This window comes from Triplophysa dalaica, chromosome 21 (genome assembly GCF_015846415.1).
Source record: "Triplophysa dalaica isolate WHDGS20190420 chromosome 21, ASM1584641v1, whole genome shotgun sequence".
Classification (NCBI taxonomy): Eukaryota; Metazoa; Chordata; class Actinopteri; order Cypriniformes; family Nemacheilidae; genus Triplophysa; species Triplophysa dalaica.
Window position 1 is genome coordinate 5,777,226 of NC_079562.1, and position 12,768 is coordinate 5,789,993.

General features: G+C 38.6%; 2 protein-coding genes and 1 pseudogene across 2 annotated transcripts; all 3 read right to left on the bottom strand.

The window, feature by feature from the left end:
- Positions 1–2,456: 2,456 nt before the first annotated feature.
- ugt1b1 (UDP glucuronosyltransferase 1 family, polypeptide B1) lies at positions 2,457–7,279 on the bottom strand. Its single transcript, XM_056734355.1, has 5 exons — positions 6,392–7,279; positions 5,158–5,289; positions 4,399–4,486; positions 3,547–3,766; positions 2,457–3,454 (listed from the first exon to the last, which is right to left on the bottom strand). The coding sequence occupies exons 1-5, from the start codon at positions 7,256–7,258 to the stop codon at positions 3,175–3,177; spliced, it is 1,587 nt and encodes a 528-aa protein (XP_056590333.1). The 5' UTR covers positions 7,259–7,279; the 3' UTR covers positions 2,457–3,174.
- A 2,388-nt stretch (positions 7,280–9,667) lies between these two features.
- Positions 9,668–10,705, bottom strand: LOC130410020 (UDP-glucuronosyltransferase 1-6-like). The gene has a single exon (XM_056734358.1). It carries the CDS (start codon positions 10,541–10,543, stop codon positions 9,668–9,670), a length of 876 nt encoding a protein of 291 aa, XP_056590336.1. The 5' UTR covers positions 10,544–10,705.
- Positions 10,706–11,619: 914 nt separating this feature from the next.
- LOC130410680 (UDP-glucuronosyltransferase 1A1-like) lies at positions 11,620–12,310 on the bottom strand (annotated as a pseudogene).
- Positions 12,311–12,768: the final 458 nt, after the last annotated feature.

Sequence of the window (12,768 nt, forward strand, 5' to 3'; positions counted from 1 at the left end):
CCTAGTATAATAAAGTATTGTTTTTTGTGTTTTTTTAACAGAGGTTTTCAGGATTTGCTACTTGCTTGATTGAAGTAAGAAAATGACTTGACTTGACTTTGACTTGAGAGCAAGTGACTTGAGAGCAAGTGACTTGAGACTTGACTTGACTTATAGTGGAAGACTCGACAATGACTTGAACTTTTAATAAAGTAAAATAAAGAAATACAATTCGTAATTCATATTAAAAATAATGATAGTGACTCAGCAGCACAATAATCAGCACCTGTGCCTTTACCGCTGCACAACTCAAGCCGCCTAAAAACATGGCAGACAACAGTCGAGCTCCACAAATAGTCACGTTTTGGCTATAAGGACTCTGAACTGGACCTTACCAATAAAAAAAGATTTGCCAGATGCAGAGTATGCAACGCAAGAATATGACTACTCTAGAGTATGACTACTCTACTCTTTGTTAAAAAGAATATATATATATATTCTAACTTAGCTCTGTATACTGTGTTAGGTTATATGAGACCAGTTTCCTTTTTTGATTTCACTTATGCTTTTTGTTGTCCTTATGCTGTCCCAATTATAAGTCGCTTTGGATAAAAGCGTCTGCTAAATGTAAATGTAATACCTAACACGACAACCACAACGTCAAATTTCATCCGACATTTCAAGAATCACAAGGAAAGCTAAGAAAGTAATTTCTTTATAGTCAATGTCATAAAACGATTACTAATAATCGTTTCTGTTTGTCATAATTTGGCCTTGGTTGTTTTTTAATAGTATTAGAAATGTGATCATTGATCATCACTGATAGGCCTAACGTTACGTATCATCTCATGTAACGTTATTGGGTAATTTGGATATAACAGTAGCCCGAATTTTACATTTACATTTACAATTAGACGTTTGGTAGACGCTTTTATCCAAAGCGACTTACATTGCTTTACCCTTTACATTTTACATAGGTATTTGCAATCCCCTGGGATCGAACCCACAACCACTGAGCTACAGGAAAGCTGTTGGGGGTTGAAGGTCATCTTGGGGGGTCATCTTAAGATGTTGTGGGTCATCTTAAAATTAAGGGGCTTCTCTATATTACATGTAGGCTAATGTCTAAATTAAATGTGCACAAGTGTTTGTGTGGACTGCGTGTGGCAGCTCGCTTGTATAGTTGATGAAAGATTTCAGTGTAGTTGATGAGAGTTTATTTCACTTGGAAGCTTCACACGCACTTCCTTTTAGTTTGATTTTAGCCCCGGCAAACCCGTGTAATACATCTGTTGTTGTGTCGCAAAATGTCGTTTAAAGAGTTCCTTAGAGCACAATGTGGCTGTTTAAATGTACAATCTGTACATGTACAATAGATGTGCTCCGTCATTTTCGGAGGTGAAATGTTCGGGCTGTCAGTGGCCACGAGTCACGGTTATATCTGGCAGCACTAGTTTTGATGTCTCGACAGATTACATATCTCTCGTTTAAGGTATAACTGGGTCTTTTTGCTGCTCTTGTTTCTGACACAATTATTAGCTATAACAGTGTCTTGATTATGCAAAGTTTTAATCTTTTAACGTAGTTTTTAAAATGGTTTGCCCGGTGTGACAGAGACCGCGGGACATTTACCTTGAATCTTGCGCTCATATTCTGGTTTTACCTGCTCATGGTGTTCTTTATTGTTATATACTTTTTATAATTACTCCATTATTATGCACAGATTGAGTTTTGCAGCGCGTTTCAAAATGTTCCTCACATTTATTATCCCCTACTATGGTAAGGGACCAGTTTAAAGAGGCGGGATTAAGAAATAACGACCAATCATGTATCAGCATCCGCAAATAAACGCCAATCAGAATTAGGGGAGTTACAATCTGTCCAATAAATTGCGCAGTGTGAGGCTTACATACCTAATGGGAAAAATAAGATACATTTTAAAACATTTAAAGATATTTTCAGATTATTATATTACGTGTGAAACGTGCATATTGCGCGTCCACCGCAGAGATGACGATTAAGCATCATAACTTCATCACTGCGCTTTATTACCATACATTTTTTTTATATTCTGCCAAAACGAAAAATATTCGTTCATTTTGATTAACTAGATTCAAGATCGAAGTCAATAAAATGATTCGAGATTCCCATCACTAGATGTAAATTCCATACTGTGCCCTGGACAGCACAAGTATTACAACATCATATATAACATATAATAATCAGATTTTCAGTCACAATACTATTTAGCTAGGTTCATAGCTTGTATAAATGCTTAAGTCTTATATTGTGTCAGATACAAGTATTTCCATTTCTGTGTCTTTGTAAACATGGAAATGTGTGACTGCTAGAACCAGACTTTAAGCACATACATAGGCAAGTGATCATCACTTAAAATTACAATTGTATTTACAATTAATTTTCCATAGTATTTGTATATAAGTTCATCTTTTCTGTGCAATGAACATGTATTGAAAAAAATTTCCTCTGTTTATTTTAGTACAGCGACTTGATATGAAACTTATCAGGACACTTATCATGACTTGCTTGATTTGTCTAAACTTTGACTTGAGATTTGACTCGAGACTTGATGGTTAAGATTTGGGACTTGCTTATACTTGACCATATGTGACTTCTCCCCAACATTTTACTTTTTTTACATTGTACTATTTTATTCTTCCAGTTCAGCAAGTCTAATTTTTCAGAACGTAAAAAGGTACAAATTAAGGTGTTCTTTCATTAAAAAAAAAAGATTTGTGATTATCATCCGCACGTTATTAGTATTCATAAAGAGCACAATTCATTGTTCTATTTGCATCCTGAGCAGTTTTGAGGTATTGAGCTTTAAGAGTTTTGCATTCCATTTCACTTTGTAGAAAAACCTTTTTGTTATCTAAAGTCATGAAACACTGATGCGTTACAGATTTGAGTACAACTATAGGTAAAATGGGATCTGTGACATCAAACTGAAAGCGTTTGACGCTAACAACTAAAAAGCCCTTGCTGGCATGTTGAATGAAACTTCTTGAAAATAGTGAAATGTGATACTTGTTTACAAAACTTCAGCTTTAGGACTAAACTGGCTCAGTGTTACTGAGAAACAGGTTTGGCGTTGTTATTATGAAATGAAGAAATCAATGGAACGGTCATAAAAGTTATAAAAACATAGTGTCATTATTTACAACCACTATATGTTTACTCTGCCTTCCTCTTCTGTGTTTTCCGGCAACACTTTCTCCAGCACAACGTGCAGCCTTTCAACATCGCTAGTGATACAATCAACACAACACAGAGAAGAAAGCTAATCACATCCAGACTGTGATACTGAAACCAGATTAGGTCATGAGCAGCAGGTCTCAGATGATCCGCTCCTTTGTGTCTCATTACAAATTCTGTCCAGTAGACTGCAAGATCCAGGGGCTGCATGGGGCGGTCGTTGTGGAGAGCCGAGAGCTTCTTCATTTTATCCTTATAACTGCAAAACATAGCATGAGAGATGACAAATAAAAAATAGCTAAAGTGGAGAAACGTGAACGTTTGGTGCTGTTATTCGTTTTAAAGTCTCACCTGCTGTTTGTAATAACAGTGTTGAGTGCATCAACCAGTGATTCCGGAGTGATTTCATGGATGTTGAGAATCACACCCACTCCTCGAGATGCCACACGGTGCACGTTGTCCCCCTGATCACCAAAAAGTGGAAGCATGACCATGGGAACACCATTACAGATGCCCTCATAGATACCATGTGTTCCACCGTGAGTGATGAAGGCTCTTGCTTTGGGATGACCTTTCAGAAATAGCCAGAACTTAAGTCACTTATCAAAATCATTTTATGCTGTTTGCATGCCATTGTACATCTTGCAACATATTTGCAAGTATTGAAATTAAATAAAAAAATTGAAAATATGGCAAATTATATGCTATAGCAACTTGATGGATTTATTTGTTTGATTAAAATACTGAAACAGTTTTATGGTACTTTGTAAAGCTGGTGGCTGATGGGTAATCTGCCAATACAACTGTAGTTAATAGGATTAGATATTATGGGTCTAAATGGATTTTGCTCTCCACTTAACAGCAATCATAACTGACCCAGAAAATTAGACTTTACACTGTTTGTTTAACAAAAGCTGCTTGCGTGCTCTTAGTTTAATGATCTGTGTTGAGGGAGCTGGAATTTGTGATTGACTCGCCATTTAGAGATGTAACAGAAATGTTGAATCTTACAAAATGCTGGTTTCATTTTTATCGGCGGGTTAAGGTCAAAACTGTTGGTTTATGAATTAATGTGGGTTGTTTAAAATGTAAAATGCTGTTTTTTTGGTAAGTCTCTCTAGTTTGCGGTTTAGCACTTTGACATAGTGTTAAAGAATGCTTCCTCATTTTTAAGTCGCGTGAACGTGAACCTGGAAAACTCACCAAGCAAATCATTCTGTGGAAGCCACTTCATCAGCTTGACATTTTTCGGGACATTCTCGGGAATCTCCCCCGTATACCGCCACAGGACCTGGGAAGAGGGATGCCATTGTGCAGTTTTAATACAGAGCAGATTAGACATCCCTTACCAATCAAAAATACATGGGAATATCAAAAAAATACATCTCCATATATTGAAACCAAGTGCTTATATTTTTAAATGCATGAAAAGCAGCAATTCGTAAAATATTATTCCAATGATCATAATACATGAACAATGAATTATTCTACATATTTTTAAATATACAATAAATCATATATTACAAGCTCATTTATTTTATTTCACATGATTCTATGCAGAACATTTAAAAAGTGACAGTGAAAGCTGTTGTTTGCTCTTAGTGAAATACTATCACTTCCCCTCCCATGATAACTTTAATGGGAGCCAGATGTTTCTCTCCCTCTCAAGCAGGCTCTGCGTGCAGCCTTCACTTAATTTTACACTTCAACATGCTGGGAAAAGAATTGGCCGTACTGGGCTCCTAAACACACACATGCTTGACTGAGAGATGAATGTAGATCTGAGAATGGGCTCAGGTGACGCACCGCATTGCTTGCACGGAAGGCACTGCGCGCTCACCAACCCTTTTAAATACATGCATTTTACACTTTGCTTTACAATTCTAGTTTTTAGAACTGTTTATTTAACCGTTACATCTTAAAATGCATGGCATCATTGTTACGTTTTCAATCATTTCTCACCCTCTGTGGGATCATACTGAAAGCCTTGAAGAAGACCTCTGCTTTTTCTTTTGGCATAGAGGCGATGAGAGAACCCAGGGTGAAAACGACAATACCATGTTCTCCTGAACCTTCCACAAACTCCTCCACTTCCTGCACAGAACAAGCAAAAGAAAAACAGTGTGAAACAAGATAAAATACACCAAACTTCACTTCTGATCAGACATGAACAATGAACTTTTACAAAAACATTGCATGGAAAATGGTAGTTGTGTGAATATTTATTTATATTTCGATTATATTTGACTTTTAAATATAACTCATAATGTGTCCATTATGTTATTATACTATTATCACTGCTGTCATTATTGCATAAGCATTACATCTTCCTCGCTCCGATTGGCTGAGATCACCACTCCTCTATTCAAGCACGCTATGCTAGATGCTTCCTTATACTTTATAGCAAAAATGTGTTTGGCATCACAATGAAATGATGTCTTAGCTTCTCCAACCAGACATGCCTCATACATCAAAATATGTCAAAATATGCTTTCGAGCTGGAACAGAAATGTTGCTTTTTGAGTATCATTATTTATGCTATTTAAACTATTTTAGTCACTTATCTTTCCTTTAATAAATTTAATAAAATCACAGAAGTTTGGTACTATGCATCATTTAATTATAAAGAAGCAATCTAGTGTAAATTTCCCCAAATCCCAACCTGATGTCCATTGTACACACATTAACCAGTTTTTGAAAATGTAAAATCTGATTATATTGCCAGTAAAAAAACATATTGTCCACGGGGAAGGAAGGGAGCCTTGAAAGTAAAAGATACAAAAACAAACAACATGAAAGCAGGAGGTGAAGTTGCATAGCAAAGAAAACACCAAAGAACTGTGTTACCATAGGCAACCATCAATACCCTGTAGAGAAGAATCAGATTACCACTGGTCATGTTTTTATGTGGGTAAACATCTCGTGTTAGGGCACAGCACCAATGTCAAGACGAAAAAGAAACTCAAATAACCTGCACGAACAATGACCCCAGCCAAAGGTTATAAACCAGGCTTAAAGGTGACAGAACAGATAGAAGATCCTTCTTTACTTCTTCGGAAAGAATATATATTTTTAGAACCCTAAGCAAAAGCATTACATTTCCATAATTAAAAAATATGAAAGACCCTAAGCATAAAAGTGCATTTTGCAATAAACTCAATGAATGACAGATCCAAAAGCTCTTCTGCTGACTTACTGCTGTAAGTATGGAGTGCTTAGCACAGTTGATGCCTCCAATGAGAAACATATTTGGCATGAGAGGTCTGGGATACTCAAAAGTGAAATCGTATCTAAGCAACCAGACAGCTCCCCGCCCGATGAGTTCCTGGTACGTCACATCCTCACCCAGGTACCTGGCGGCAAGTTCATCGAAACTGGCGTACATAACTTTACACAGGCCCAACTCAATGCCACTCATGAAAAAATTATTAACGCGCTCGACGAATGTCATACGATCAGTGCTGCCGGAATGAAACCGCGGTACATATGATGGAGGAGAAGGACATTGTGAAGCCAACATATCAAGGCCGCATGGCATAAGGCGTAGGAAGTAGACAGCAGGGAGACGGAGTTTAGCAGCGATAATAGTCCCACACGGAAGAAAGGGATCCGTGAGCACCAACTCGAAATTCTCCTCCTGAAGTTTCTCCATCAAAGGTTCGTTGTAAAGCAGCGACTCGCATCCTTGCACCTGCGTTCCCGTGAAATTCAGCAACCTCTCCACTTGGACAAAAATGTCAAGCAGCGCAGGACTACGTGTGAAGATCCCATTCTGAAATTCCTTTAAATTGGTGGACAGCTGATCCTTGGAGATCCCCACCGGGAAGGTCTCCGTCCGGAAAAGCTCAGAACTCCTTATCAAGAGGTTGTTCTCGGGTACCAAGACCAGCATGTCATGACCTCTCTTGGCCAGCTCGGTCGCCAGCACCTTCATGCTTAGCCAGTGGCTGCCTTCAACAGGCATGACCAGCACCCGGCCACCCTGCGCAGGCCTCACCAAGGCGCTCAGCCAGAGCAGCAGCAGCCCTGAACCCAGCCCCCACAACCAGCCCTCCTTCGACATAACTGGGTCTGCCTAAGTCCACACACGAGCACTGTTAGTAAAGGAGAGAAAGCTCCTCCCTCAGGAAAGTAGGCTGTGTTTAGACTCTCTCGTGTGTGACAGAGGAACAAGAGAATGAATGGGGGGAGGAGGAATGAGATGTTAATGTGAATCTTCCTGGTTTTTCGAAAGAAAAACATTTCCTGAAACCAAAGCCAGCACTAATTTACACAACACTATTACACAAATTCCAACACAAGGAAACAACAGTCTGTATATTTTTATTATTATTATTAAATCAATAATAAACGCTCAACTTTACTTAATGTGAAACAAAAGTTTTTGAAGGGGTAGTTCAGCCAGAAATGAAAATTCTGAGATCATTCACCCTTGCGTTGTTGCAAACTCAAAAATAACAACTCCCACCTGCACGCCCCACTTCCTCTGGGACCAAGCTTGCGTGAGAAGCTCGACACTCCTTTCCTTCCCATCTCACTGTGCTGAAGAGATAACCTGACCTACAAAACACCCCACATGCTTTCTAAAAACATTCACTGTTAGCATGTTTCGCTTGTGAAGCAGAATAATAAACATCATGTATTTGATCTACGGTTTGTCATAACATTTTAGGATTGGAGTGAATTGCGATGGTTCCCATATTGTTCTTATTTAAAAAAAATGACTCGCTCATTAACTCTATTGAAACTGTAGCTGGGATCAAAATTCATATATTGTGTTCAGAGTTTTATGTCATGTACTGTTACTGCAGATCCAGTTCTTCGTATATAATCACTTTTTACTATAAATGTATAATAGTATTATAATAAAATTTTAAACTATCTAATACAATCACTTCAAGTCCTGGGGAATTTTCACAGACACTTACACCAGTCCAATATCCTCACGCACGCACGAATGCACGCACAGTCAGTTAAAGCATCAATACGAACAGTGGAAGTGAGCGCAGACAGTCGGGGCAGCTGACAAAGACGCTGGCATCAAGGGCACAAAGTCGGGAAAGTTCCAATCTAGGACTTCCACAAGTCGATTTGAGCTTACCCCTGCTGTAATTCTTTGACTTATGGACATTTTCGGACCCCATGAGAAAACTTGCTTATAAATATCAAACTAAATGATGTTGAAATGTTGAAAATGCAAAAATGAAGAAAGGTTTGTGTGATAGTAAAGGGGCAGTTTAGGGGATACCCTGTGTGCAGTATTGCTTATGAAAAATCCCCATTAAACAAGGAAACCCAAAAGCAATACATACTGGGGCAAAGTGGTTATTTACTCTTTATAAGAAATACTAAATGATACTGAAAATGTTAAATCCAAAATAGTTTCTGTGGTTGATAGATTAAGGGTGAGGGTTAACTGTGGAAAGTCCCTACAAAACCCAGTGTGTGTGTATTCTGTTTTATCTATTCTACATCAACAAAGTTATGCTAAATCTAATAACATTTTTCTTTTAACATTTTTTGAATTTGCCAAAAAGAACATAAAATAACTACATTTGGTGTTTTATACTCTAGAAGTTACCCTAAAAACACAAATATTAAAGTAAGATTACAGACAAACAGCTCATTTATCATACAAAATAGTTTTTTTCTGGGATGGTAGGGGTTAGGGCTATTTATTTTATTACTGTGTGTGTACTGGGATTCATCACTGTGTGGGGAACTAATGATTTTGACCTTGTAAAAACAGCTTATAAATCAGAATGATATTTGTTGAATATCAAAAAACGCAGAAAGGTTAGTGTGATTATTAGGTTTAGGGGTTGGGGTAGGGTTAGGGGATAGAATATATCATAAGCCTCATATAAAATCAATGGAAGTCTAATGAATGTCCCCATAAAACATAGAAACCAGTGTGTGTGGGTGTGTTTGCGTGCGCGCTCGCCGCCAGATGCCCGGTATGTGCACGCTCGCTGCATGCGGCATCAGCCTCAAAATGTAAGCGCCATCTCCAAAATGTAGCTGTAGCTTGCTGTCTCTCCAGGATTACGGATTTTTATAAAGACATTTGGTCCCCACACGGTAGTTGATCAGTCTCACACATATGCCAAGCACTACTAAACTAAAACTAGTGCCAAAGCTCAGCAACATACAGTAGCCAAATGCAAATTCATACAGTTGTCATTGTCTACAATTGTCATACAATGATTGTCAATCATCCTGACTCAGTAAGTCACAACACAACACTGAACTGAAATGTATCTTTATGGCTGCAACTTTCTTAGTGAAACAGCGATCCCTGTTGCGTGTTCCTGGAATAACTTAAAAAAAATTCAACTGGATTTATGTCACAAAATGTATTTCTTTTCTTTATGTTCTATTTCTGTTATAAGACGTTTTTCCACTAAGTTGCAAAATCCGCAATCATTCTATGTAAACTTTTTTTTTACAATGAAGGTATTGTCACATTGTGCTAAACGCTCACCTTTGTCAGTGGGTTCCTAACTTCGCAGTTTATTCCTCCTATAAGCACCATGTTTGGCATCAATGGTTTTGGGAACTCAAGGGTATAATCATACCGCATCAGCCAGAGAGCTCCACTGCTCAGGATCTCCATCACACTCACGTCTCTCTGAATGAAGCTGGACGTCATTTCCTCAAAGGGCCAGAACATCAATTTACAGAGTGGTACTTCCAGGATGCTCACAAGCGTGTTGACCACACGCTGACCAAACGTCATGCGGTCTGAGTATCGAGTTAAAAAGCGTGGGATATATGACGGAGGGTTGGGGCAAGCATCAAGGCCACACGGCATGCCCCTCAACATGTACACTGCTGGTAGTGAAAGATTATACGCCAATATAGCCCCTATCGGTAAGACGGGATCCGTTAAAACAGCATCAAAGTTTTGCTCTCTAATGAAGTCTATCAGCTCCTGGTTCTTGAAAAGACTTTCACCTGTAGATGCAAAGACTTTGAATAACTTCTTTACTTGGTCCACCTTTGAAACTACGCTCTCCAGGAGGGAGCCCGGTGAGGTTGTCACTAGATCAGAATAGTTTGCCATCACTTGATCGAAAAAATCCCGACTGTAGGACACAGGAAACATTTTGGTGATGTAGTGTTTACCTGGACCCAAACGCATGCTGACCTCTGGCATCAACACAATTACCAAGTGCCCCTTGCGGCCCATTTCTTCTGCCACGGCTTTCACACCTGTCCAGTGACTTCCATCCATGGGAACCACTAAAAGCTTCCCAGTCCAACCACTCTTCCCATCAGGATTCTGTTTCAGCGCTGCACAACAGATTATAAAAACCGCCAGACATAAAAATGCTTTGCAGTCCATTTTTAATTGCAAAATTATTCTCTTCTTCCAGTGTGCCAAGGTACTTCTTTGTACATCTATGCGCAATAGTTTAACTTTTAGTTCAGCTTTTGGACTTACTATCAGAAAGATAGCGAGTACTGATGTCAAATAGATTGCCTGCCTGTTAGTGGCTGGATATTTACTGTGGGAAGGACTTAGTTTATGGATTCTTCAACTTTACACACACTTAAATTTCTATTAGAAATGCAATCTTTATTCAAATGCAAAATGAGAATAGGTGTCTTCGTCCAAATCAAATTTTAAAGATTTTGTAGTTGTTGATAGAAACAACATGTCAGTTGCAGCAAGGTAATGATTACAACAATGCGAGTATAAACATGGTGCTTCAGGTTCTTGACATTTGAACCATGTTCTCAGATTTAATACGACTATAAGCTGCCACACCATGATGCAGCAGTTTTCCCCAACAGCAATGTTATTTTCATCATAAGCTTACAAACTCATAAATTAAACCTAAAAGCTAAATTGAAACCATTTCTGTTGAATATGAAAATGTTATCAAGTTTAAAGGGATAGATCACACAAAATAAAAAGGCTGTCATTTATTCACCTTCATGTCATTGAAAACGTCATGTACAGGCCAATGGTGGCCAATGCTGTCTCTTGTGTTTTGCATAAGAGTGCAATAATCATCATAACTTTAATTTGACAAGTTTTGTAGACTAATAGGGACAACAAAATTGTCCACACAACGTAAAAAATACTAGTATGTTAATCAGGATAATGCACATACTTAAATACCAAGCACTACTAAAACAAGTTCCTAAATACAACATAGTCCAGTAAGAGCCAGTGACTCATGCAAATTCGTACAATCTTCTTCATTCTTATTACCGTGGACTGGGGTCACAACACTAACTTTATAAGTGAAAATAGCGACCCCTGTCGCAATTTTCAGGAAGAACATATTCAAGTGGATTCAACTGGTAATCATTAAGTAATAACATTGTGTCAGTTATGTTCCTTATTTAATTTTCTCTCTACGTAAAACAAACCTGTGATTATTATAGGTGAACAACTTTTTTGTCTTTAGTTTACGATGAAGGCAATGTGATACAAATGCTCATCTTTGTCAGTGGGTTCCCAATTTCACAGTTAACTCCTCCAATAAGCACCATCTTTGGCATCAAAGGTTTGGTAACTCCAGGGTAAAATCACTGATCTGGATCTCCATCACACTCACGTCTGTCAGAATGAAGCTAGACGTCATTTCCTCAAAGGGCCAGAACATCAATTTACAGAGCGGCACTTCCAGCATGCTCAAAATGCGTGTTGACCAGACGCTCACCAAAAGTCATGCGGTCTGTGTTTCTTATAAAGAATCGTGGAATATATGAAAGAGGGTTGGTGCAAGCTGTGGCCATAGCATCAGCGCCGTACGGCATTTCCCTCAACACGTACACAAGTTGTAGCCTACTGAAAAAGATTATATGCCAATATGGTCCCTAGGGGTACTGCAGGATCTGTAAAACCAACATTGAAGTTCTGCTCTCTAATGAAGTCTATCATCTCCTGGTTCTTGAAGACACTTTCACCTGTTGACACCGGCATTTCAAACGGTTCCTTAATTCTGTTTATCGTTGAGATTACGCTCTCAAGGAGGGAATCCGGAGGGTTTGTAACAAGATCAAAGTGTTTTGACATCATTTGATTTAACGATTCCAGGCTGTACGGGACCGGAAAGACTTTTGTGGTGTAAAGGGCGGTTTCCCGGACAAGGATCATCTTAAACCAGGACTAGGCCTATTTAGGATATTTAAGATGTTTTAAAATACATACTTTGCAAAGAAACATTACTGGTATAAAAGGTGGTCCATTTCTTCAGCCACAGCTTTTACGCCTCTACAGAGACTTCCATCCTTCCAACCACTACAAGCTCCCCAGTCAAAACATCAGGTTCCAAAGGAATTGTACTGACAGGTATGCCAACCTTCTTGAGATTACATTTGGGGGTCTTAGTCAAACCATACCACGAATTGAGGTAGATTTGTGGGGATGTGGTTACACGAGGCATTCCAGGCAGGTCTTGGTGAGCATTCGCTTTTAGAAAAGATGCACCTTTTGTCATTTTTGCTATTGTACGTGTCTAATACATGCACGGGCAACTTATTACACACCAAAGACATAGAAAAACACGTATTGGCGCCATCTGACCCTTTTAAAAAAGTATATAAAATGCAAAA

Excerpts from the sequence above, each read along its gene's own strand:
- ugt1b1 (XM_056734355.1), bottom strand. The coding sequence starts at position 7,258 with ATGTCGAAGGAGGGCTGGTTGTGGGGGCTGGGTTCAGGGCTGCTGCTG. Across the intron at positions 5,290-6,391 it reads AGCACTCCATACTTACAGCA|GAAGTGGAGGAGTTTGTGGA; the intron begins GTAAGTCAGCAG and ends TGTTCTGTGCAG. Across the intron at positions 4,487-5,157 it reads TCAGTATGATCCCACAGAGG|GTCCTGTGGCGGTATACGGG; the intron begins GTGAGAAATGAT and ends CCCTCTTCCCAG.
- LOC130410020 (XM_056734358.1), bottom strand. The coding sequence starts at position 10,543 with ATGGACTGCAAAGCATTTTTATGTCTGGCGGTTTTTATAATCTGTTGT.